General features: G+C 46.3%; 1 protein-coding gene across 6 annotated transcripts in view; it reads left to right on the forward strand.

Moving 5' to 3' along the window:
• Positions 1-25,722, forward strand: part of MAP3K4 (mitogen-activated protein kinase kinase kinase 4) — a 105,095-nt gene that overhangs the window by 72,595 nt on the left and 6,778 nt on the right. The window contains exons 8-24 of one of the 6 annotated variants that reach the window (XR_015133417.1): positions 643-742; positions 920-1,003; positions 1,284-1,550; positions 3,361-3,510; positions 6,950-7,111; positions 7,526-7,659; positions 8,192-8,270; positions 9,358-9,424; positions 13,340-13,436; positions 14,429-14,557; positions 17,846-17,946; positions 18,621-18,701; positions 21,825-22,016; positions 23,115-23,185; positions 23,758-23,874; positions 23,966-24,056; positions 24,772-24,931. Coding sequence is in view for 4 of the 6 variants with exons in the window: in XM_086318606.1 (XP_086174732.1) it covers positions 643-742; positions 920-1,003; positions 1,284-1,550; positions 3,361-3,510; positions 6,950-7,111; positions 7,526-7,659; positions 8,192-8,270; positions 9,358-9,424; positions 13,340-13,436; positions 14,429-14,557; positions 17,846-17,946; positions 18,621-18,701; positions 21,825-22,016; positions 23,115-23,185; positions 23,758-23,874; positions 24,772-24,931 (1,991 nt within the window). In the remaining 2 variants the exon portion in view is untranslated. The remainder of the gene's footprint in view (positions 1-642; positions 743-919; positions 1,004-1,283; positions 1,551-3,360; positions 3,511-6,949; positions 7,112-7,525; positions 7,660-8,191; positions 8,271-9,357; positions 9,425-13,339; positions 13,437-14,428; positions 14,558-17,845; positions 17,947-18,620; positions 18,702-21,824; positions 22,017-23,114; positions 23,186-23,757; positions 23,875-23,965; positions 24,057-24,771; positions 24,932-25,722) is intronic. The other 5 variants (XR_015133418.1, XM_086318606.1, XM_086318603.1 and 2 more) reach the window with 5 other exon arrangements.

Consider the following 25,722-nt stretch of genomic DNA (forward strand, 5'->3'; position numbering starts at 1 on the left):
AAGAAAGCTGAACACCAAAGAATTGTTAATTTTGAACTGTGGTGTTGGAGAAGACTCTTGAGAGTCCCTTGGACTGCAAGGAGATCAAACAAGTCTCTCCTAAAGGAGATCAGTCCTGAATATTCATTGGAAGGACTGATGCTAAAGCTGAAACTCCAATACTTTGACCACCTGATGCGAAGAACTGACTCATTGGAAAAGACCCTGATGCTGGGAAAGATTGAAGGCAGGAGGAGACGGGGGGACGACAGAGGATGACATAGTTGGATGGCATCACCTGTTCGACGGACGTGAGTTTGAGCAAGCTCCAGGAGTTGGTGATGGACAGGAAAGCTTGGCGTGCTGCAGTCCATGGGGTCGCAAAGAGTCAGACATGACTGAGCGACTGAACGGAGCTGAGTGAAGCTTTGAGGAAATGGGGCACACTGCCCTGTGCAGGTTGTTCAGTGCACCTGGTCTCTGGAAGTACTTTCTAGAAAACTGGGGGAGCAAGCTGCAGCATATTTCGAGTGTATTCGTAATAATTGCTTGTTTCTAAAATCTTCAGTCTTTATTAACGTGAGTTGGAATTTGCTCTGTCTTTATTGTGTATTTCTTGGCGTGCCCTCGTGCATTCTAACTGGGTTTCTGTCCGCCTGGCAGGAGGTCGGTTATAGAGGTCAGCCGAGCACTGAAGGAGCTCTTCCACGAGGCCAGGGAACGAGCCTCCAAGGCACTGGGGTTTGCCAAGATGCTGAGAAAGGTGCGATCACAGTCCTGACGAGCTGTTACTTATTTTTTTCTTTTATCTTTTTTTTTAATTAATTAATTTTTTAATTGAAGGGTAATTTCTTTACAGAATTTTGTTGTTTTCTGTCAAACTCTGTTTATTTTTTTAAAAGCTAACCCTAAAGAAGTTTCTCTGTAACTGTGATCCTAGGACCTGGAAATAGCTGCGGAGTTCATACTCTCGGCCCCGGTTAGAGACCTTCTGGACGTTCTGAAAGCAAAGCAGTACGTTAAGGTGCGTAGTTCAGGCGGCAGAGTTATTTTACCTTTCTTACTCTAAACAGAAATTCAACTTAAAGACGTAGGTAGTAAACGTGGTAGGCTTTGCAGTCGATGTGTGGGCCCCGTTTTAAGGCTGCCCCATGGTTTCCCAGTACTATAAGCAGAGAAGCAGAGTTCCTCATGCTTACTAACTTGTTTTAAGGCTACAGATGAAAAACCCAAAACATGCACAGTGACATTTCTATAATAGATGGTGTTCTTTAATTCAGGATTTTGGATTGTTTCTCTTCTAGGTACAGATTCCTGGCTTAGAAAACTTGCAGGTGTTTGTTCCAGACGCTCTTGCTGAGGAGAAGAGCATTATTTTGCAGTTACTCAATGCAGCTACAGGGAAGGACTGCTCCAAAGATTCAGATGAAGCACTAATTGACGACTATCTACTTTTGACCAAGCATGGTGACCGCACTCCAGACTCGGAGGCCAGCTGGGCCGCCTGGGAGGCGCAGCCTGTCAAGGTCGTGCCTCCGGTGGAGACGGTGGACACCCTGAGAAGCATGCAGGTCCGTCTCGCTGCCGCGCCTTCCCCGCCCTGCCTGGAGGCAGTGTTGTTATTGTCACTGTTGTTGTTTAAGTCGCTCAGTCACGTCCCAGATGCTTTTTGACCCCATGGATTGTAGCCCCCCAGGCTCCTCTGTCCATGGGATTTTCCAGGCCAGAATACTGGAGTGGGTTTCCATTCCCTTCTCCAGGGGATCTTCCCAACCCAGAGACTGAAGCCAGGTCTCCCGCATTGCAGGCAGATTCTTTACCCCCGAGCCACTGGGGAAGTCCCAGAAACACGTATTGCTTAGATTTTGATGTTTTGATGATTTTGTTTCCTTACTGTACTAAAATATTCTGGGAAATTCTTTAGTTGTACTGAAGTATTTGAGATGTTTTTATCTTTCCTCACTTCAGCCACGTACGTAAGTTAGAGGCACCCACCCGTGACCCGGAAGGAATTGTCTCCCTCATTTAGTTTGTCGTTGCAGACATCTCAGCTCTCCAAGTGTTGATTTAGCGGCTAATCACTCTAAACAAGACAAACTTTTTACCTTCTTACTGGCTGCTTGACTCCCTTCTTCTGTGTAGTCAGGTTGTCAGCTGCCTACCTGGCAGTGATCCTATGACAGTCTGTGTGCCTCAGTAACTAAAACTGTAAGAAGCCTCTCAGGCCGCTGTGTTCAGAGAGCATCACACTGATATACATTCGCTTCCGTGTGCAAGACAGACAGCTAGTGGGGAGCTGCTGTGTAGCCCTGGGAGCTCAGCTCGGTGCTCCGTGATGGCCTAGAGGGTGGGATAGGGGCGTGGAGGTCCCAGAGGGAGGGGATGTGAGCATACACATAGCTGTTCACACTGTCGAGCAGCGGAACCTTGCCGTCCAGCATCAGACAGCAGTTCTTCTCCAGGTAACACACACACACAAACTGTAAGAAGCCTCCTCCCACCTCTGTGCTCAGCTCTGGAGCAGCGGTGAGTGCACACCTGCGCCTTGAGCTCAGCCTGTACAGCCCGGCCGACTGCCCCCAGCACCACGTGTCCGCCTGTCTCAGTGACTGGCGTTCCATCCATTCCGGTGTTTAAGCCAGGATGTGGCCGTTCATAAACGTCCAGCCTCCGCCCTCCTCCACTTAGGCGGCTCCCCCCGGCCCGAAGCCTTTCCAGTCAGTGGGCTCCTTCTGCCTCCCCGGAGGCACTCCTGGGTGGGGGCTGACGGCCCCTTTCCTGCTCTGCGTGGGGCCGGGCTCCTGGGTGGGGGCTGACCGCCCCTTTCCTGCACTGCGTGGGGCCCCACTTCTGGTTTCCCTGCTGCGAGCCTCGCCTTCCACCCCTGTCGTCTGGCGCTCGTTTAGGTACTTCCAGAGTGGTCCTCACTCTCACACGTCTCATCACAGGTCTACTCCGAATACCGCGGTGACCGTCGCTTAAAAGAGCACAAGTAGTTCAGTCTTGGTTTCTGTTTTATACAAGGCCCCTCATCCTGTCCCATCCTTACTCCTGCATTTCCCATCTTCACACGCTGCTCCAGTGCATACACACGCTCTCAGTCTCTGCTCCAGGAGGGTGGTGTCTTGGCGTTCTAGCATACTTCAGACACTGCCTGCCCACCATCCCGTGGGATTTCTCCCTGTCGTGCTGGAGAGTGTAGCTGTCGGTGCCCGCTGCACTGCTCCGGGGGAACGGCTCTAGTCCAAAGACGTACTTTCTCATCAGGTGCTTGCTGGCTGGGGGGCCCCGGGGCTGGTGGTGTTTGGGGCCTGGGGGTTGAACTAGAGCGGACAGCTGACTGGGCCTGTGTTTGAGCCCCGTGCTGGCTTTTCTTCCCAGGTGGACAATCTTCTACTAGTTGTCATGCACTCTGCGCAGCTCATAATCCATAGAAAAGCTTTCCAGCAGTCCATCGAAGGACTCATGACCCTACGCCAGGAGCAGACTTCCAGTCAGCCCGTCATCGCCAAAGCTTTGCAGCAGCTGAAGGTATTTCATCCTCACCTCTATCTTAGCTGTAGTTTATTTGTATTTGGTACAATGCAAGGGAAGAGTTGGTGTGTTCTAACCTAAGTATTCCAGGGACTTGAACTCTTAAACTGTCCTCCCCCTTCTCTGCCTCTTCCCACTTTTCCCGCGTCTAAGTTAAAATTTTTCCTGCATCTTCCTTGGAACAGTGGAACAGTAGAATTGGAAAGGGTGAAAATTTGAATAGTTATGTGACTTCTTAAGGTCACGTGTTTGGTTAGTATTGGACCTGGTCTCCTCCTTCCTAACCCAGTTTATTTCTCCTTTAGCAGTTACCAGTATTTACTAGAGGTACCGTCTGTCAAAAATGTGTAATTTAAAAAAAATATTTATTGTTTCACTTAATAGATGATTCAGTCAAATTGATGATAATAGAGAAAGCCAGTTGTGGCTTGTGGACAGGCAGAAAGGCCTTCAGAGTTCATGACAAGCTAGAGCCTTGCCTTTTCTTCCCATTATTTCCCATTTTCCCCCACTTTTTATTTTGTACTTCATCCATCACTGTCCCACAAGCCATCAGTTTTCTGTCACATCACAGCTTTGCTTCCTGAAGAAGCGCTTCTTGAAATTACAAGTAGTTTGATAAACGTTTGTTTTTGTTCTGCCAGTCTGTTTCGCCTTATTTAGCTGTAAACATTCTCCTTTATACGTTGTGAAGTAAAAGCCGTTCAGTCATGTCTGACTCTTTGCGACCCCATGGACTGTACAGTCCATGGAATTCTCCAGGCCAGAATAGTAGTGGGTAGCTGTTCCCTTCTCCAGGGGATCTTCCCAACCCAGGAATTGAACCCAAGTCTCCCGCATTGCAGGCGGATTCTTTACCTACTGAGCTACCAGGAAAGGCCCCTTTATAGATTATCACCCCATTCTAATACCAGGGCAGGGGACTTTTGTTTTTTCTCTTGGTTTGAGTTAATGAATTCTGGAGAGTACAGAATTGTATACGATGTTGATTATTCTTGGGCTTGAAAAGTGTGTAGCCTTAAGGATCTGACCTGTCACACTGCAGCACAGAGGAGGGGAGACTAGGTCCTCCCAGTAGCAGCTGGGGATTGCTGCCGTGGAGGCACTGCAGCTGGGGAGGATTTCTGAAGGTGTAGGTTGGGAAGGTACCAGTGAGAGAAACATTGGGGCGTGGTGTCCATGGATCAGGGTCATGAGAACACTCACAGAGCATCAGTCTGGTTTGGTTGGATCCTGATATATACAGTGGGAAGGAGTGGGGGATGCGGCTGGTAAAAAATCAGGTGGGCAAAAATCAGACCATTGGGAGATTCTGAATTTCATATTCTAAGCCCCAGAGAGTCATCGAAGATTTTGGAATACAGTATAGGGGACTCGCTTGAAAAGTGAAAGTTGGTCAGTCATGTCCAACTCTTTGCGACCCCATGGGCTATACAGTCCATGGAATTCTCCAGGCCAGAATACTGGATTGGGCAGACTTTCCCTTCTCCAGTGGATCTTCCCAGCCCAGGAATCGAACCCAGGTCTCCTGCATTGCAGGCGGATTCTTTACCAGCTGAGCTACCAGGGAAGCCCTTTAAAAGTTTGGCCCGCTTTAATTTAAGGTTCGTTCTCACATAATCTAGTGAATACGTCCCATTCGCTAGTTAACGAGCAATAAGGTGAATCATCCCAACTGGGAATAAAAACTTTATCAAACTTAATCTCTTTTTCCTTAGAGAGTGGCATTTGTCTCACAAACCCTGCTCACAGCGCCAATTAATGTTTTGCCGAAAGCATTCACTTTTCGTCTCAAGTTCAAAGGATTTGTTAACAAAATAAGCTGCTCGTTATGTACAAATAAATAATACAGATATTCATTAGAGAGTTATCTAGCTTATTTTCAATATGCTAACATTAAAAGAAAAGAGAAAGAGCAGAGAGTACATCACCAAATTGAATTTTGACCAACATCCAGACTTAAACAGCACTGGGAAATCCCGTGTCACAGCACATCTGGAGTCCCAGTTGGGAAAGGGTCATTACATTTGTGTGTGTTTAAGGGTGAGTGGTTTTTCCTGTGGTCGTGTATGGATGTGAGAGTTGGACTGTGAAGAAGGCTGAGCGCCGAAGAATTGATGCTTTTGAACTGTGGTGTTGGAGAAGACTCTTGAGAGTCCCTTGGACTGCAAGGAGATCCAACCAGTCCATTCTGAAGGAGATCAGCCCTGGGATTTCTTTGGAGGGAATGATGCTGAAGCTGAAACTCCAGTACTTTGGCCACCTCATGCGAAGAGTTGACTCATTGGAAAAGACGCTGATGCTGGGAGGGATTGGGGGCAGGAGGAGAAGGGGACGACAGAGGATGAGATGGCTGGATGGCATCATTGACTCGATGGACGTGAGTCTGGGTGAACTCCAGGAGTTGGTAACAGACAGGGAGGCCTGGCGTGCTGCGATTCATGGGGTCGCAAAAAGTCGGACACGACTGAGCACATGACTGAGCGACTGAACTGAAGGGTGAGTGGAAAGGGAACCGAGTTTGGAGCTGTTGTACTGTTGATTAGGGAAGACAACAAAACTTGTGCTAGGGCAGGGCTCTCCAACCCCCGTACTGTTGACACTTGGGGCCAGTCAGTAATTGTTTGGGGAACTGTCCTGTGGCTCAGATGATAAAGAATCCACCTGCAGTGCGGGAGACCTGGGTTCGATCCCTGGGTTGGGAAGAACCTCTGGAGGAGGACAGGGCCACCCGCTCCAGTATTTTTTCCTGGAAAACCCCCATGCACAGAGGAGCCTGGCGGGCTATAGTACACGGGGTCACAAAGAGTGAGGCGTGACTAAGCACAGCACACACTGTGTGTTGTAGGGTGTCTGGCAGCGTCCCAGACCTCTGCACAGTGGATGCCAGTAGGTTTCACAAGTCTCTGCCCACCCCTCCCCACATTGGACAGCCAGAACTATCTCCAGCATCGCCCGTGTCCCCTGGGGTGGCAAAATTGGTCCCAGCTGAGAACCACCCTGAGGGGGACGAGAAGGACAGTGTGACTCATAACACTGTAGAGGTCTATTAGAAACATATCAGTAGTTTACTCTATGGCGCTGAAATCCTGCTAACACTTGAGCAAGCACCAAGGGGAGACACAGCTGTGGTTGATGTGCAGAAATGTTGGGCTGTAAGCATCTATTCAAAGACCACCATATAATCAGGCATGGTATTTCAAATGGGTTGTTTTGCTCTTGTATTTCATCAGGCCTTAAGAATACCTAAAACAAGTAAAAACACCAAACTTGTTTTCTTCTTCTGTCATTACTTTTGAATAACCAAAATAAATATGACTGTACCGTATCACAGTGGTCAGTGTCTGTGTGATGATGAAAGGAATCTTCCTCTAAAATAGGACAGACACGTGTGATCTGTTCCATTTCGGATTAATCATGGTTTGGGATTCTTTAGAATGATGCCTTAGAGCTCTGCAACCGAATAAGTGATGCCATTGACCGAGTGGACCACATGTTCACTTCAGAATTTGATGCTGAAGTTGATGAATCTGAGTCTGCTACACTGCAGCAGTATTACCGAGAAGCCATGATCCAAGGGTACAATTTCGGGTTCGAGGTAGGTACAAAATAAGAGGCAAAGCACGGTACAGTTTGGCCACAGCTTTGTAACTTACTGACAGAAAGCACTGGGAATCTTGCACGGCACATCTCATGATCCCATGATTGTAATCACAGCTTAGTCCAGAATGTCATCTTACACCCTTGCTGGATGTCAGAAATGTTGGGTTACTTTTAAACTGTCAGATAGTTACCCAGTTTTTAGATTTAAGCTTATGAGTAAGACCTTTTGAAATTGCACTTGAAGACATTATTTTCTCTGTAACTCTTCATACTCTTTTTACCATATGTAAAGTTCACTGGCTTTTGCTTTTTGTTTTTAGAAAAAAAATTAAACAGCATTATACAGTGTGTTAAGTATTTGTGTAATTGTTTTCTTCTTAATTTTGATATACATGAAATCTTTTTACAGTATCATAAAGAAGTTGTTCGTTTGATGTCTGGTGAGTTTAAACAGAAGATAGGAGACAAGTATATAAGCTTTGCCCGGAAATGGATGAATTACGTCCTGACTAAGTGTGAGAGCGGCAGAGGGACGAGACCCAGGTAATGACCACGCAGGATGGCTCCTTCCTGAGCCCTGTATGGGCTGGAGACACCCCATTCTGATGCTTATGGGGGTTTCTGAGCACATGACGGGAAAGCATTTGGAACTCTTTGACAATCAGTTTTTTTTTTTTTTTTTTTTAATGAACCTATCCACAAAGAAACTCCGATAACTCTTGAAATACTTTTTCTTTTGTAATCGTTCCAAAATGAGTTATCTTTAAGCAGTTCACATTCTTCCTGGACAGGTCTTTTTAATTGCTAATCTTCTTTCCTTCTTTCCTCATAAAGTTTACACCCATTATTTAGTGTTAAATGGAAAAGAAATCAGTAGCCAGTTCCTTTACTAAGAAGCCATTCGTCTTTCTCAAAAGGCCCTCTAATTGTACTGAACACAAGGCAGATAGAGACGAATGTGTTTTGTCCTAGGTAATAATTTTCCAATGGGATTGCTTTTCAGCGTTGAGTAGACTAAAACGGCTGTGGCGCTCGCTCGGTTGTTTTGTGACTGTTGAACTTTTCTGCGTGACAGGTGGGCAACTCAAGGTTTTGACTTCCTGCAAGCCATCGAGCCTTCGTTCATCTCTGCTCTGCCAGAAGACGACTTCCTGGTATGGGATATTCTAAAGCGTTTTTCCTTAAAAAGCAAGTTGATCGTTCTCTGTTTCTGATTGTGTAGTTTTTTTTATTAACATAGAGAGTGGTTCTTCAATATTTTCACCTAATCGTAATATTAATGCTGAGACCTTACTGCACTCTAATAGCAGAGAAGGACGTTCCCTGCTCTTTTTATAACAGTGCTGTTGAGCTGACCAAGTCAGTATACAGTTGTTTATGCAGCCTGGCACCTACAAAATATGTGTGAGTTTTGTATTTTATAAAGTGCTGCTTTTTAGCAGCTTAATGAAGAGCGAGGAATAGCTGTTTCAGTTCAGTGTGTGTCTTTTTTTTATTTTGACTTCCATGCATTACTGTGAGATCTTAGTTCCCTGAAGGTGAAAGTGTTAGTTGCCCCGTCTTGTCCAACTCTTTGTGGCCCCATGGACTGTAACCCGCCAGGCTCTGTCCGTGGAATTCTCCAGGCAAGAGTACTGGAGTGGGTTGCCATTTCCTTCTCCAGGGGATCTTTCTGACCCAGGGGTCGAACCCAGTTTGCCTGCATTGCAGGCAGATTCTTTACCGTCCGAGCCACCAGGCTGCCCACTGGTTCCCTGACCAGGGCTCAAACCCACGCCCCCTGCAGTGGAAGTGCAGATTCTTAACCACTGGATTGCCAGGAAAGTCCCACGTGGGGTGTTTTAGAGCATCTTGCCAAATGTTAAATGTTATTACCAGTATTCAAATAAATTCTATCGGATCAAGAAGACGTTGTTCAGACTTGTTCATTTCAGCCTCCACATAGAACGATCACAGGAGAAGCCCTCTGCTTGTGCATGTCATTGCACTGTGGGGAGTTGCACGCCAGTTTGCTTTCACTTATAAAAATGGAATTGTGTATTGTGTTATCTTAAATTACGTTCAGTGTGTGTTTAATTTGTGTTCATACCTGTTTTCTCTTAAACTAATTTTGAAAATGTTTACTTGAGGAAAGCATGTTTGTTTTAAATATGCCGAATGCTTAATCTGTGCCCTGTACTTATATGATTGAGAAAGTGTACGTTTTGTTCTCTTCTCCTCCCCATTTCCTTCGGTTTCTAGAGTTTGCAAGCCCTGATGAATGAGTGCATTGGCCATGTGATAGGAAAGCCGCACAGCCCTATTACAGGTTTGTACTTTGGTAAGAAAGCAGGAAAAGCGCCTCTCCTGGGACGAGCACATTGTCTCGATACGGCAGACATTTAAAATGCTTTGGAGACTAAGAACATTCAGGAAAATGACGATGAAAGTTACAGGAATGAGGTTATACATATAGAACTCCACAGTAGCTTTTCTGAATTTAACAAGAAAATTAAAATGTGAACCCAAGGTGGTCCGTGCTTGCTGCAGTATTAAATAATTGTGTTTTCTTTTTTTTTTTTTTTACATCACCATTCATTCCGTTCTCCCCCTTAAACTCTTTCCTTCTGGGGAGGAGAGACTTGGAGAAACACTTCCTGTTAAGAAGCAAGGCATTTCTTGCCGCAGGTGGTGAGTGTGATTGTTCTGCCCCTGCTTCCTCACCTTTGGAAGGAGGATGAGTTTATTTTCTTAACAGCTTTCCCAGATACCCACATTCTTCACCCATCTTCCCAACTAGAAGATTCCTAATTGCTGCCCCACCCCCTATCCCACTCCTGTTTTGTTTTAAAAAAGAAAAAAAATTGTCATGCAATAATATACTCAAATTACAGTTTTCAGTTATAGTTAATATATAGTCTTGCAGTGTATGTTAAAACTTTAAAGCAGAATATCAGTAAAAAGCTATCTTACCCCATTCTTGAGATAGTAAACAAAAGCAAAGCTATGTTTATGTGTAATAACCAGAAAAGAAAACTTAGACATTTTTAATAATTTCGATTACACAAAGTAAAATAATTCATAAATGGTAAATTTATTAAGCAAAAGCATTATCTTAAAGGGTGCTTGCTAGCTACTAAAAGTTAGTAGACTAGGTTTTAATGCTTGATTTCTGTATCTTTAAAATTCACCCAATTTGTATGGCTTTTTCTCATTTCTATGAAATGAATTATCATTTGTAAAATCATTTGAACATTTTATATAAAACATTCCATATTATCATCAAAATTTTCATTAAGCATATTATCATAAATACTTTGAGTTTCTGATTTCCTAAAACATTTCCATAAGAATACATGATCAGTAATTCAGTAAAAATTGTTGTTGTTCAATCACTCAGACGTGTCCAACTCTTTGTGACCCTGTGGTCTGCAGCATGCCAGACTTCCCTGTCCTTCACTATCTCTCAGAGTTTGCTCAAAAGTAAAAATTACCTCTCTAAAATATTTTTATCAGATTTATTGAAGTAAAAATTACTTCTTCAAAATATTTTATTGCATGAGGAATCATTTTATTTATAGAAGAAGAAAACTGCAGTGCAAAAAAAGCATGTAGAAAATGAACATGTAGAAGAACGTTACAAGAGAGGAAAGCTCCTCCCCGTGGAGCAGGGGCTGTCGGTGTGAGTCACTGCCACGCTGCTCCCCGCGCCGCTGGTGGGACAGTCGGTTCGTGGCTCTGTCTGTGGACACAAGGTGTTCTTTGTCCTCCCTGCCCCTCACTGGCCTGAGAGCCAGATTGCCCCAGGGGTCACGGGAGTTGAGTGACCTGGGGCTGCTTATTGAACATCTTTGAGCCTCCTCTTCTAGTGCTTAAAATCGGTTGCTGAGGAGGGTTCGGTGAGGTGACGGCATTCTGTGAACTGTACTGTTCTGCACATGGCAGGACTCTTACACTTTGGTCGTGTGCTCTGTCCTCATGAGAAATGAATGAGTGTGAGAGTGCATCACTGCCATCGTCCCTTGCTTTCTCCTCCCCCTCGACTCTGTCACCCTGAGAATGGCCGGATGCTCTGTCATCGCAACCAGATGATAGCAATCTGGTGTAGAACCTTCTGTTTTTCTCTCTGCACTCATTTAAGTACACAGATGCATTCTACCGCACCTTTCTTTATCGCTCATGTAATCACACGAGCATATACACTGTTGCTTTCTTCCCCTTCTCGTTTACTGTGTAAAAATTGGATCACTTTGGATATTAATCTCTGAGAGTTGTGGAAATCCCTGCACGTCAGCACGTGTATGTCCAGCTCACTCTCTTCAGTGGCCTTGTATCCATCAGGGAAAGACTGCTGCAAGTCTTCCCATCATTTCCTGACATGTTTTGTTAGTTTTGCCGTGAAGAGCATCTCTATCATAAATGTTCACCACTTGTGAAATCCGAGCATCTCTTTTGTGTTTATTGGCCATTTGAATTTTCTTTTCAATGAAATAGCAGCTTTATAGCAGTGAGATACACATACTCTTAAAAGAAATGTTTTGTTTCATGCAGGGGGAATGTTAAACTTGTCTGTGTTTTAATGATGTCTCTTTTATACCTTCATGGGAAATTTTTGTAGTAATTTTTGACTCAGTGGTTCTCAGTATGTCTGCTGAATTAAAGACATCACCATTCTTACCAGATCTGTTTTTTTTTTTCTTTTTGTCTTTGAATTTGCCTGGAGTTTCTTCCATCTAGGGTTATAATAGTTGAGATAATGAGCCATAGATACAAATTGCTTCTGAACATTTCCTTGATTTTTGTTTTTCACATTTTCCCTTTAGATGTCTCCAGTTTGGGTACTTCTCTTTCCTGTGTAATGTTATTAAAAGTAAACAGAAACCATGAAAAAGGAAGTCACGTCACTTAGGGTGAAACATATTTAGAATAAAACGTCGTTCCATCACTAAGTCGTGTCCTGCTCTTTGGACTGCAGCGCTCCAGGCTTCTCTGTCCTTCACTGTCTCCCAGGGTTTGCTCAAACTCATGTCCATTGAGTCGGTGATGCCATCCAGCCATCTCATCCCCTGTCTCCTCTCGTCTTCTCTTCCAGCCCTCAATCTGTCCCAGCATCAAAGTCTTTTCCAGTGAATCGGCTCTTCACATCAGGTGGCCAAAGTATTGGAGCTCAGCAGCAGTCTTTCCAGTGAATATTTAGGATTGATTTCCTCTAGAATTGACAGGTTTGATCTCCTTGCTATCCAAGGGACTCTCGATAGTCTTCTCTAGTACTACAGTTCAAAAGCATCAATATTTCAGCACTCAGCCTTCTTTATGATCCAGCTCGCACATCTGTACATGACTACTGGAATAAAACATATGTAGACTAAAATCGTTAGCATATGAAGAGAAAATATGGTGTTTTTAAAAACTAACGGAGAAGGAAATGGCGACCCATTCCAGTCTCCTTGCCTGGAAAATCTCATGGACAGGGGAGCCTGGTGGGCTGCAGTCCATGGGGTCGCAAAGAGTTGGGCACGACTGAGCAGCGTACACACTTACACTTAAAAACTAAGGAAGGTTAAAACAAAGTTAAAAGTCAGAAGAAAGCCTGTTAGGGACAAGCAGACAAAATATATCATATTCATGCCTAGTTACATTTAGTTATTGGGAAAATAAGAATTGTCAGCATTTTTGTAGTTACTAGGTAAGGTGTGTTTTAAATTGTGTTTAAAATTTTATCCCCATTTACCCTCTACCAGAATATTTAAAAGAAGAAAAGAATAGTCAGTTTAAACCAGTGCGCATCCTCCTGGTTTGATTTAAAGGAATTAAACTCCCTGTATTCAGGAAAATGACAGTGACCTGCCCTCAGCTCAGAGCCGATTGAAGAGTCACCCGACCAGACTCTCTTTAAAAGTGGGGACGACTTGACTCCTCTTTAGTAAAGAAATGCTGCATAAACCACATTTTCATCTGTCTCCTCAATGGGTCGCATGTCATATATTACATATATTTCACTCCAGGATTTAAAAAATGGTTTTGGTGGAGAAAAGTTTGAATGTGTAATATAACTTTATTAGCTTCCAAAGAGTGACATTTCCCAGCATTTGTATGTGTAATATGATTTTCCTACTTACTTAAATGGTTCTATTTTGGTCACCAGCAAAAGTAAGCCGCCTCCTGTCTCCACTGAATTGCCTGCTCTGACAGTTTTCTGCTGGTTCCTTTAACAAGTTGTTTTTGTCACTCTTTTCTCTGACAGCCATTCATCGGAATAGCCCCCGTCCTGTGAAGGTACCTCGATGCCATAGCGACCCTCCTAACCCTCACCTGATTATCCCAACTCCAGAGGGATTCAGGTATTTGGTGCCTGTGTGGTTGTTTGCTTTACAGATTCTTCTCTGATGTGCATGCCGATCTGAGAGCTGCTGATGCTTGCTCTGATACCAGATACTGTTTTCTGTGTTGTTTATACATTTTTAAAAGCTCTTATTTTCCTCATCTTGAAGACACACCACTCTGCCTTAGTTACAAAAGAATAAGACTTGCAAATTTAAAGCACACTTACACCTTTCAAGATAACTTTGTTTCTCAGCTTATTTTTAACTGCCGGCTACTAAATGCTTTCCAGCTTTGGAATAATTCTTTCTTCTCCTTTCTTTGAAAAATAACTTTAGGAAAACAAATTTGAGTGTGCATAGCGTGGTAAACATTTGAAAAGCAGAACTAAATGTCATTTTAAAAGCTGGAGATAAAAACTAGAGCGACCCTTCCAGTCTTGACTTCTATGTGTGTGTGTAACTATGAAGCAACTTAAACTTTGAGTGAGTTGGAAACTCTCGTGCATTCAGAACACTTCCCTCCAACGTGGTGGCCTTTCTGCATGTGGGAGTGGTGAGCCTTGCTCTCCCCTGAGGGTCAAGCAGCTTTTAAGTTAGTTTTATTTTTCACAGTGCTCGGCTAGGAAAGGACAATTATTGCTAAAAATAGCTAGCTTGAAATCGGTTACTTTTTTTCATGCGCGTGCATGCCCAGTTGCCTCAGTCGTGTGCGACTCTTTGCGACCCCAGGGACTGTAGCCCAGCAGGCTCTTCTGTCCGTGGGATTCTCCAGGCAAGAAGACTGGAGTGGGATGCATGCCTTCCCGACCCAGGGATGGAACCTGCGTTCCCTGCATTGGCAGGCCGATTCCTTACCACTGAGCTACCTGACCTGAATCTCAAAGAGCAATTTGCATTTCTGTCTGAACATGATTTTTTGCTTCCTCACCCTGTGTTATCTTTTCCTGAAACCACGTGAGAGCCCATCCCCTTCCTCGCCTGTGTTCCTGAAGCTTTTCTTCTCCTCCCAGCGCCCGGAGCGTGCCCGCGGATGTGCGGAGCCTCGGCAGCCCCGCGCCCGCGCCTGCCGCCGCTCGTCCTGGCCCCTCGGGCAGCGACCCAGCACCGCCCAAGCCCATCAGCGGTGCCCATGAGACCAGGTAGTCTGCCCCACCCCTTGCCCTGGTGCGGTGCCCATGAGACTGGGTGGCTTCCGCGCCCCCCACCCCCCAACCCCCGCACTCCTACAGTGACCTCGGCTCTGGGATGTGTCCAGGGTTCGTGGGGCTGCTTTCGTGCGGTCGGGCGATGCTTAGGGGCCCTCCTTGGGATGTCGTGGCCCCAAAGCTCCAGCACAAGTAGATTATCTGCCCAAGTTTTATATTTCTTTGGCACAAACATTAACCCAAATGACTCGAGTTTCTGCCGATAATAACCATGCAGGGAGTATCAGTGAAAAGAGCCTGGTCCAGTGGTAGGAGAGTTCTGGCAGATGCAGTGCCTTCCTGAGGAGTTTCTCGGGTCACTCAAAGGTGACTTCTGTCTAGGTTATAGATAGAAGTGGTGGTGGTGATTTGTGTTTGTTTTTTTAATCTTTTTTTTTAAATCACTTTTCAAATCCAGTTTCCTGATTTCCACAGTCGTGGATTAGAAGTAGTTTATAGTGGTGTGGAAAACCACTTCATGAGGTTTGTTTTGCATCTCGTATGGAGACTAGATCATTACTAGAGAGAGCTGTCAGACGCTTGGCAAGCTCCAGACAAACGTGAGCCTCTTGCCTGTGTGTCAGTACTGAGGCCGTGGCAGCTTTTCCCATTTTTGCCGAGTTATTTGGTGGTGGGGCAGGGGGGTCGGTGTGTAGGGGATCTCATCAAGGTCTCAGATGCTTAAAGGAGAGAGGACATTTGGTGGCTCTTAATCAACCCTTGTGCCTGGTGACAGAACGGATGGTCAGTCTTCTCATCTTCCCGTACGGATGCTGACAGTCAGACAAAACTGAACAAAAACGATGACACTGGGAAAGATCTCGGTGCTCTTTATCCTGCTCCCAAGGAGAAACATTAGCGTGTTGGCAGAAAGGTGACACGTGGTTTTAGAATTTAAAACAGACTAAGGTATTTTTAATTGAAGGATAATTGTTTTACAATATTGTGTTGGTTTCTGCCATACATCAACATGAAGACGAAGATATTTTTAGACTTAGTTTATAGCAGTCTAAAATGTCTACAGATATTTCCCATTTTCTCATGCATTAAAATAATTAATATTCCCTAATTTTTAGTAATAAATGTTTGTCTATAACCTAAAAAAAAAAAAGCCCAAGTATGTTACAGCTTAAGCAGTCAACTAAAAAAAAAGTTAACAATTAACATTGAACAAATTCCCATTGACCCTCTCTTTTTCATGTTTAGAACATTTCACAGCAGACGTTTCCACGTGTGCTTCATGGCCGTGTAGGGGGTTGCAGCTGTCTTTTTTGTTGGTTCAGTTAGGGAAGCGATGAGCCCTGAAACACAGTCATAGTTGAGAACACTCAGCCAGCACTGTGCTTCCCACCGATGTCTCCAGAACTGAAGGTTTCATGAACTCTGGGTTCTGGCTTTTGTCAGTCAGGGGTGCGTACCCCGAAGCAGATTGTTGTGCAGGTGGCCTGTGCCCACCCTTAGTCTCAGGCCCTGCCCTGGTGGTTTCTCAAGCATGTTTTGAGCAGCATTTCAGGAGTGTTCTTCGTTTATCCTTTAAGACAGTCCTTGAGATGTAGACGTTTTACTACCGTCAATGCGCCATCCTGAAGGCCTTTCCTCACCGAGGAGTCAAGTGGTCTGAACTTCTGGCAGTGTGTGTGACGGGAGGTCGGGGGCCGCGGGGCCAGCCCCCTGCAGCCCTCCAACCTGAACCTCTGCCGCAGCCTCCCAGGCTTCCATGCAGGGGCCGCATGGTGCCTCCAGACGGGCTCTCCGCACTACCCGGGGCCGGGATGGGCTTGGGGAAGCAGGGTGGTTCCCGGGCTCCCTGACCTCGGCAGCCTGCCTTAGAGAGATGTCAGCCACAGGGAAATTTTTACTTTGCCCCACGGCATCCGATCAACACTTTGATTCGATACGCTTTGACTTAGGAAATGGGCTTCCGCGATCCTAGCATTGTCAAGAAAGTCGTCTTCCAGTGCTCTGCTTGCTGGGGCATCTCTTAATGATTTGCGAGACCCGGTGGTTTATTTTTCAGGAATTGTGCAAGTCAGTTGTTAGACCACAGAAACTGTTGAAGTCTGCAGACTCCTGCTCCCCCTGCAGCAAGCCGTTAGGCGTTCACTCATACACCATTTGGTTGAAGTGTGTTTTCTTGCCTGTTGCCCTGGGAGAAATCTGAGGATGTGGAGTTGGCTAACCTCCTCTCTGGGAAAGCAGGAAGATAGGGATGTTGGTGGCTTCTCCGTGGTCCCAGGATTGGCACAGCTTAGGAGGAGGGTGTTTTTTCTTCACTTCAGCATCGGTGTTTTTTTCCATGAAACGATACTAAGACTTCTTGATGTTAGGAGATGTCCTCCTCACTCCAGACTTAACACAGACTGCACTAGATTTGAGAGTGTAGGGAGATAAAAAAAAAAGCCTTGCACACTTCATAATTTGTGAATGTCTGTCCAGTAGACCATGTTGCTTTAAACCTACTCAGTCTGTAATAAAAAAGAGCATAAAAGCTACCATACTTCATTATATCATTCGTTTAAAAAAATATGCACTAAACTAGTTAATAAACTAACACCGTATTTATTTTTGATGATTTGAATTATAATTTAACGCTTGCCCTTATTTAATTCTGGACTTGATTTACCCTTTTGTGGACTCACTCTGGATTGCTGAACACTTCTGGAAAAGCCGCAACTTAGCTTTGCCCTTTACATGTTAAGCTTCCTGCTCTTCTGCCCTTTTGCTTGGCTACTGCTTAAGAAATGGTTAGGCATTCCCTTCCACTTGCTCCTGAAGAGACTTGAGCTCTTGTGAATCATGTAATGATTTTAGCACTTTAAATAGAATTAAGTACTTGAATATAATGTGATGATCATCTTAAATATCAGCCAGATTTGGCTCCTAATTTTAATCCATCCTGGGCCTAAATTAGAGAGCTTTCCACACACGTCAGCAATACTTCAGTAACTACTGTTTTGTTTTTATTTTTGTTGCTGTCTTTAACATGAAGCCATGTATTGTGCAGGCAGTTCTCCTGTGTTCTCCTTCCAAGCCCCAGAGACAGGGGTCTCGGTGGGGGCGCTGTCGCTCTGGGTGGATTGGTCTTGGTTTGGGGGCTGTCCTTCCTGTAGTCCTTTACCCACGGATGCCCGATGTTCTTGGGGGCAGATTCACCCCCAGTTGAGAATCGCTGCTCTAGAAGACTCTGACAGATTTCTCAAGTTCTATCAAATTGATAGCTTAATTTTTGAAATGTTAAAACAGGGGTTCCAGCGTCCCTGAAAATGACCGCCTGGCTTCCATCGCAGCTGAATTGCAGTTCAGGTCGCTGAGCCGCCACTCCAGCCCCACCGAGGAGCGCGAGGGTGAGTGAGAGTTGTCCCCTGCTTCTCCCGCCGGCCTCACCGCTCGTCCCAGACCACTGGCTCCCGCTGAGAACACGGAGTGACAGAGCCCTGGGAGAGGTTCAGTGCTGGGCACGCTGGCCTTTTAATATAGGTGTTTTTCTACATGTGCGTTTTCTCCCTCTGTTGCTAAATAATTTTTGAGAATTATTGTTGCTGATATTTTAACTGTTGAGCGCTCTTAACTCACTTTGAAAATGTAAAGTGGCACTGTGCTTGTGGGTGACAGGTGTTATTAGGATGCAGAGCTAGGGGTCTTTGCCCAGAAACCACACCGTTGCTCCTGTGGCCCTACTGTGCTCTTGCGTAGGACCTTGGGAAGGGGGGACCCCTCCCACCCAACCCCCCCCACAAAATCCAGTTTCTGCTCAGTACTCTGTTGTCTGTTACTTGTGGAAGCTTAATGTAGTTAAAGTCTTGTAACCCATGAACAGCTCCTTAGTTTGGTGCCATTTGCTCTGAATGATTGTAGAGACAGCTTTTCACACTCACAGCAAACAGATCAATCACCGGGCACGACAGGCTGGTGGTTCACTAATCATCACTGTCACCTGCATTTCATTCTGGCTCTGAATCAAATATGCCTGTTTGTTTTATAAATCTTATTAGTTTGTATGAAAAAACACTTTCTGCAGAACCAGCATATCCAAAAGGTGATTCAAGTGGGTCAACTCGAAGAAGTTGGGAACTTCGGACGCTGATCAGTCAGACCAAGGGTAAGAGGAAGAATGGTGAATGCTTAAGCATAAAGCAAACAGTTTCAGCTAAAACACGCTTCAGCTTATGACTTACGCGACCTTCTGCATTAACGTTTCATGGTCCCCTTTGTGCCTCTGGCATCACTTCCTGTCTGTGCTGTGTGTGTGCAATTCCTGTTTCTTATCATTATAAGTTCCTCTGGAGCAGGAATGTGTGTTTCTCAGTTTTGTATTCTTTAAACAGGTTGATGTTCATTTTATGTGTCACGTGGGTGGGCCCTTCGCATAATCCTTTGAACGTGGTGTGTGTGTTAAGTCGCTTTAGTCATGTCCAACTCTTTGCGACCTTATGGACTGTAGCCCACCAGGCTCCTCTGTCTGTGGGATTCTCCAGGCAAGAATACCGGAGTGGGCTGCCATGCCCTCCTCCAGGGGATCTTCCTGATCCAGGGATCGAACCCACATTTCTTACGTCTCCAGCGTTGGCAGATGGGTTCTTTACTACTAGTGCCACCTGGGAAGCCCTTTGTACGTGGTAGGAATATAATAAATACTTGTGAAATGAATAACCACTTATTTATTATGTTAAGAAGCTGAGAGAAAGCATTTGTCATACACAGCAGGTGATCGGTCCGTATGAACCAGAAGAATAAATAGCAGAAAGGGCCCTGGTCTAGCACAAAATGCTTTCGCGTATTCTTCATCACAACAGTCTTGAGCCATACCTAGGCAGAATGGATCCTGGTCTCTTTTCCTAAATGATCCAAGTTTCTGAGAGGCCAGACGTTTGGCCAAGGTCGCCCGTGCTTGCCCCCAGAGTGCCTTCTGGAACATGTGTGACTGAGCAGGAGGGTCATCACCAGGCCCGGAGCGGTCACGTGGGGCTTCAGGGAAGGTCGAGGCTTGGGCTGGCCCCTGAAGGAGAAGGAGGTCTGTGTCCAGCCAGGAGGGAAAGTACAGAAGGAGAAACATATCTGGAGGCCCGGTGACTAAAGAGCAGACCAGCGGGTCCGGCCCAGCCTGGCGAGCACGGGTGTAAGTGGAGGCGGACCTGAAAGGGTGCGGGAGGTCTCTGCACAGCCAGTCTTCAGCGGTGGGCTCTGTGGTCCAGGGCCTGCATGCAGACCATGGGCGGCCCCTGAGCCTCTGCAGCGTGCAAGTCTCCTGTGTTCAGGGAGTGGGGGGCAGGGGGTGAGGAGGACGGCGGGGCAGGCCTGGGTCGCGGGGGAGCTGGGGAGCGGGGCTGAGCACCGTCGCGGGCAGTGTATTCACATTGGCCATGGGGCATTCAGGAGGCAGGAGCAGCCGTGAAGCTGCATTCGCCAGGCCAGGCAGGTGAGGCGCCTATAGGGTTTGGGGGTCAGGAGGCGTTCGTCAGCTCGAGCCCAGTGGCGGGGAACGGGGTCTCCCCAGGGCCTCTCACGTCATCAGTGGTTCCCATGGATACCAGGTCTTTGTGATAATTTTCAAAACAAATACTTTGTGGTCAAGTAAACTCGGGAACTCTTGGAAGAGTTACAGTTTGCACAGACATCTTAAAAGACTAGGAAATCTTGAGAAATGTTTACTGTAAAAGAAAAGACTATTTCCCAGAAGCATTTAACAGTGGAGCCCACGGCCCGACAGCCACGAAACCTCGGTCACTGCCAAGTAGACTCGATGTGTCATGTAGTGAGGTAAGGGAAACAGGGATCCCTGTTTGTAGGAAATGATTGTAGTTGGAACTTTATAAATCTCTGGGAATTTCTCTTCTCAGAGTAATCTTTCAGTCGCCCCAGTCCTCAGTGATCGCTTCGATAGAACATTCAGGCTCTTAGATGCCTCCTTAGGGTACTGCATGTGAGAACCGCAGAGGCCGAGAGCTTTTCACATTATGGATTGTGACCTGTTAGTGGGTTGTTGTAAAATCAGCACACACACACATTGAATGGAGACCCAGTCACGTGTAGAAAGAGTAATAGTGTTTCATGAAACAGTTGTTTTAGGTTTCTATGTAAAAGATACTTCTTTCTATAAATCATGGTAAAGTAAGTTGGAGAAATAGAGATGGCTAGATGGAAAAATAAGGAAAGATAATAACAGAAGCTGAAATTTACCCAGTATTTTCATGTTCCAGGCACCGGGCTAAATGCTTTATGTGTGTGATTTCATTAAGTTCTCGTAGTATCTCTGAATGAGGTATTTTTGTTTTGGGATTTGATGGCTAAAGAAGGTAATTCGCTTGTCGATTTTCAAACACTTAGAGAAAGGTGAAGCCCGGGTTTTGTTCCAGCCATTCTGACTCTAGAGAAAGGAAAGCTTTACTCCCTTCCCAGCAGATAGCAGAGACAGCTTCCTGGAGGGGAGTAGAGCTCTGACAGCTGGAAGACAGGGAGGTATGAGCACGGGCGAGGAGTGAGGTGCGGTGTGGTGTGCTCCATGGAGGCTCTTCAGTCAGGCTGGTCCGGAGACTGCAGTGGGGCCAGGGGCAGTGGCCAGGAGAAGCAAGCCTGGAAAGACCCTGCGTGATGGCCTTGGACTGTTGATCAGCAACTTGGGATAGACCATGAAATAAATTATGTGGGTAAACAATGTGATCAGATTTTACGTTTGAGTAAGAGAATTCTGGGGGACTCCCTTGTGGTTTGGTGGTAAAGAATCTGCCCACTATGCAGGAGACGAAGGACATGTGAGTTCGATCCCTTAGTGGGGAAGATTCCCTGGAGAAGGAAGTTACAACCCACTCCAGTATTCCCACCTGGGAAATCCCACAAACAGAGGAACCTGGTGGGCTACAGTCCATGGGGTGGGAAAGTCAGACATGACTGAGTGGCTAAACAAGAAGAAAATTCTGAGCAATAAGAGCAAGTGGAGGGGAGAGACTAGAGGCAGACAGGTGGTTACTGCAGAGTCTCAGCAGCCTTGGGAGAGGACGCCACTGGTTCTGTCTGAGTCACTTCTGTCTGTGTGCGCACTTCCCTATAGTGGATGGTATGCTCTGAAGATGTTAGCTTTTGGGGACTTTAATTCAGGTGCTATATAGCTGAATAGATGATGCTTGATTGGAGGGCTAATGTCTGCTGCTCTGTTTTTATGATTATTTGCTGGAAGTCGACTTGATTATGGTTGTTGGGATGACTGAGTTTACGCTTCTCCCTGCAGATACCGCTTCTAAGCAAGGACCCATAGAAGCCATTCAGAAGTCAGTCCGGCTGTTTGAAGAAAAGCGGTATCGAGAAATGAGGAGGAAAAACATCATTGGTCAAGTCTGTGACACCCCCAAGTCTTACGACAACGTCATGCACGTTGGCTTGAGGAAGGTGACCTTTAAGTGGCAAAGAGGAAACAAAATCGGTAAAGAAACTCAAGAACACGACACAAAGATGGTCCCTGTTAGAAATAACAACAGTCACACTTTTTAGGTTAAGTCTCCCATGGTTGGTCTTTTTCTCTGACAGGCGTGGCAAATATACATCCTCTCGTTTGCACACGGTTCTGGTTTTTTGGTTTCACTTGTAAGATATGTTCTAAGAACAATGTAAAAGAGATGTTTAAATGATTCATTAAATGGAATAGTTCTGCTTGATAACTCCAGAAATTGCCAGTGGAGAACTGCGTAAATCTTACTCCTTTGTTCTAGTCTGTATTCTTTACGTCTTACTCCCACACAATCCTTATTGAAGCAGGACTGAATACAAATGCCAATGGGACGATGTCTTCAAAAACATTAATTGATTTCCAGATGAAACAGTTTCCTGTTAAATAACTAGAGATAGATTGTGTGGAGAAGGAGCTGATTAAATTTCAGACCTTCCCCCTTTCAAACGCGTATATCTGTTGAGCATTTAGGTCTGAAGACGCGAACACAGTTGTAACATAGGACTCTGTGAGCCTCAGGAAGTTTTTGTAGAGCTGTCAGGACAGAAGACACTGAACAGAATCAGATCCTTTATAAGTGGTGTGAATTCTCATTGTCAGTCTTAAGTAGCCATATGGCCCCTTAGTTTAATGTTTCAGAAGGTGTCTTAGTAGAATATCCTACCGGCATCCCACACGCCTGGACGGACAGCAGGGAGGCCCATTGGGATGGCAGCCAGGCCCACCCTGGCCACGCCTCCTACCCCAGCCCAGACCTCCCCCAGGGCCATAAGGGGCTCCGGAGTATGCACCAGGGGCTCAGCACTCGCCTTCAGGCCCCTTCTGGGATTTGCCGGTCAGTTCTATTTTGTTTACAGGTGTTTACAGGTAAGACAGAGTGAAAAGATTGCCCGAGACTTGGGTTATCAGGGGACATTCAGAAATAGTCTGGCTCTTGCAGTAGTAGGCTGTGGTAAGCACGGTTCTGAACATGTGAACGTGGAGTCGGGACGGGAGGACGGCATTATACGTTTGAATGAGTCGGAGTGGCCTGGCTTTGGTGGCTGAGAGCGGCACGTCTGTCCCTGTTCACAGGGGAAGGGCAGTACGGGAAGGTGTACACCTGCATCAACGTCGACACCGGCGAGCTGATGGCCATGAAGGAGGTGCGTGCCCGGCCCTGCAGCCTCTGTGTGCTGGACACTTGGACCGAGGCTTGGGTTCACTAGCTGAGGGCTGGCCCGAGTGCTCCCCCAGTGCACCGTTTCAGATGTCTGAAACACTGATGTTTCCCACAGTCTAGGCATTTACACCTTTGGGACCATGGGGCACTTGGTCGGGGGGCTTGGGGGACATTTGTGATAAGGTTCAGAAATGAGCAGCCTGTTAACTGCTGGAGGTAGAGTGGCAGGAGCCAGAAACACCCGAGGAAGGACCCCTGGGAGACACTGAGGGCTGTGGTGGGTGAGGCCAGTGCCCCGAGCCGTCGTGGGGCACCAGGCATGTGCAGCTCCGCCCGTCAACCCCTGCAGCGTCTCCTCATCCTCGCCAAGGGGCACTTAGGTTGGTTAATTCAGTCTGCAGTTACGAAAATGATCCTGCTGGCTGCTGGCTGAGCATGTACTCTAAAGCAAGCGAGCTTAGCTCATCAGCAAGGGGAAGAGAGCCTGCCCGGAAGTTGGGGGGCACATTTCACTGTTGCCCGTGCCAACAGTAACCAGCCGGTTTCCTTTTCCAGATTCGATTTCAACCCAACGACCATAAAACCATCAAGGAAACTGCAGACGAGCTGAAAATCTTTGAAGGCATCAAGCACCCCAATCTGGTTCGGTATTTTGGTGTGGAGCTACATAGAGTAAGCCAACTTTGATCACACTGTGTGGTGTGAGCGGTCAGTGAGGGCGCAGATGGAGTCCTGTCCTACATCACAGGTCTTCTCATTTCAGAGCACAGTAACTTTGCCTAATTATCAGGAAATCTCCATGAGTTACACCATTTCTGCCTTCTCTCTGAAACTAGAGGAGTCCTTCCTGAAATGTAAGTTGTAGACCGTAGTCATTAACCCGACATTATAAAGCACTGAAACCCATCCTGCCGATCAGAAGATTTCTCGAGTGCCCCCCTGACACGGCTGTTGGTTGCTTTTTTCCCTCCCCCTTTTTTTTTTTGCCGAGCCACTGTTGAACACACTGTTCAGTAATTTTTTTTCCCTTTTGTTTGTATTTAAAGAACCATTGTAAAATGAGAGAAAGCGAAGACTTCAGCTTACTTTCTCCTGTGTGTTTAGCAATAAACACTTGGAGGGAAAGAGGATCACCTGGAGCTTCTTAGTGGAATATGAGCTTCTGGGGAATTTGGATACTGGCAGTTTTGAATGTTTTTCACGGATAAATTCATATCTGAAAAGGATGTGTTTCAGTACTTGATAATACGTTTATAGGGACAGTCCTGTTGGTCCCTGTCTGAGATTATATAGCAGACTGAATTTCAGAGGGTTACAGACACTTATCACCTGTGATTCGGCGATGGTCTTATCCCAACAAGCTGTATAATTCCAGACAGAGGAGGCAGGCAGAGACACCGCTCTTTGTAGAGGAGTTAGAAATGACCGTTTTGAGACGAATTCAGACTTGAGGATGACCAGTGTAGCTGACCCTTAGAAGGAAGCGTCCTCGGGGCGTGGCCAGTGGAGCGTTCCAGGCTCTGCACCCAGCGCCCAGGTGGACATGGGCCTGTGTGGTTCCTCCCGCAGGAGGAGATGTACATCTTCATGGAGTACTGTGACGAGGGCACGTTGGAAGAGGTGTCGCGGCTGGGGCTTCAAGAACACGTCATCAGGCTGTATTCAAAACAGATCACCGTGGCCATCAACGTCCTGCACGAGCACGGCATAGTTCACCGTGACGTTAAAGGTGATCCCGCGCTCCCCTGCCCGCCAGGTCGTCAGCCGTGCCCAGCACAGGGTGGCTGCCCTCACTTCTCCAGAAACAGCTTTACTTTGAACATTCTTCTGTAAAGAACCCAACATTGAGAAGCTGTACAGGACACACATCTCCTTCCAGGAGCTTGGCTTGTGATCAGAACATCCTCTCTTTCCCTTCTGAATCTGAATGTGACCATTGTGAACATGTAAAGTGATGGTGAATCAGGAATGCTGGTCTAAGTTAAAATTTGCAGCTGAGTTTGGGGAGAGGACAGTGTATTGGGGCTTCCCTGGTGGCTCAGATGGCAAAGAATCTGCCTGCAATGCAGGAGACCTGGGTTTGATCCTTGGGTTGGGAAGATCCCCTGGAGGAGGGCGTGGCAGCCCACTCCAGTATTCTTGCCTGGAGAATCCCGTGGACAGAGGAGCCTGGGGGCCTACGGTCCATGGGGGTTGCAAACTGTGGGGCGTGACCTAGCGACAAACACTTTGACTTCAGGGTTTATTTACACCACCCTCGTCCAGTGTAGAGTTCTGCTCGAGGTCAGCTTGGTCACACTAACTGAAGGGAAGTGCTGGCCCTTCTCGTGTGAGGGGAACAGCCATCTTATCCCAGAACTTCCCCCCTTGTGTTTATCTGACCCACACCATGCCCCTGATGTGTGTATTTGGGAGTCTCGGGGATAAGTAGAATGACAAATTAGGTTGGTCTCTAACTGACCCCAGACTGAAGGATTTCATTCTCTCCCTTAACCTGAGGCCAACCTACAACCTACAACC

This window comes from Bos grunniens, chromosome 9, assembly GCF_055505025.1.
Source record: "Bos grunniens cultivar Pamir isolate PY7600 chromosome 9, Bosgru_T2T1.0, whole genome shotgun sequence".
Classification (NCBI taxonomy): domain Eukaryota; kingdom Metazoa; phylum Chordata; class Mammalia; order Artiodactyla; family Bovidae; genus Bos; species Bos grunniens.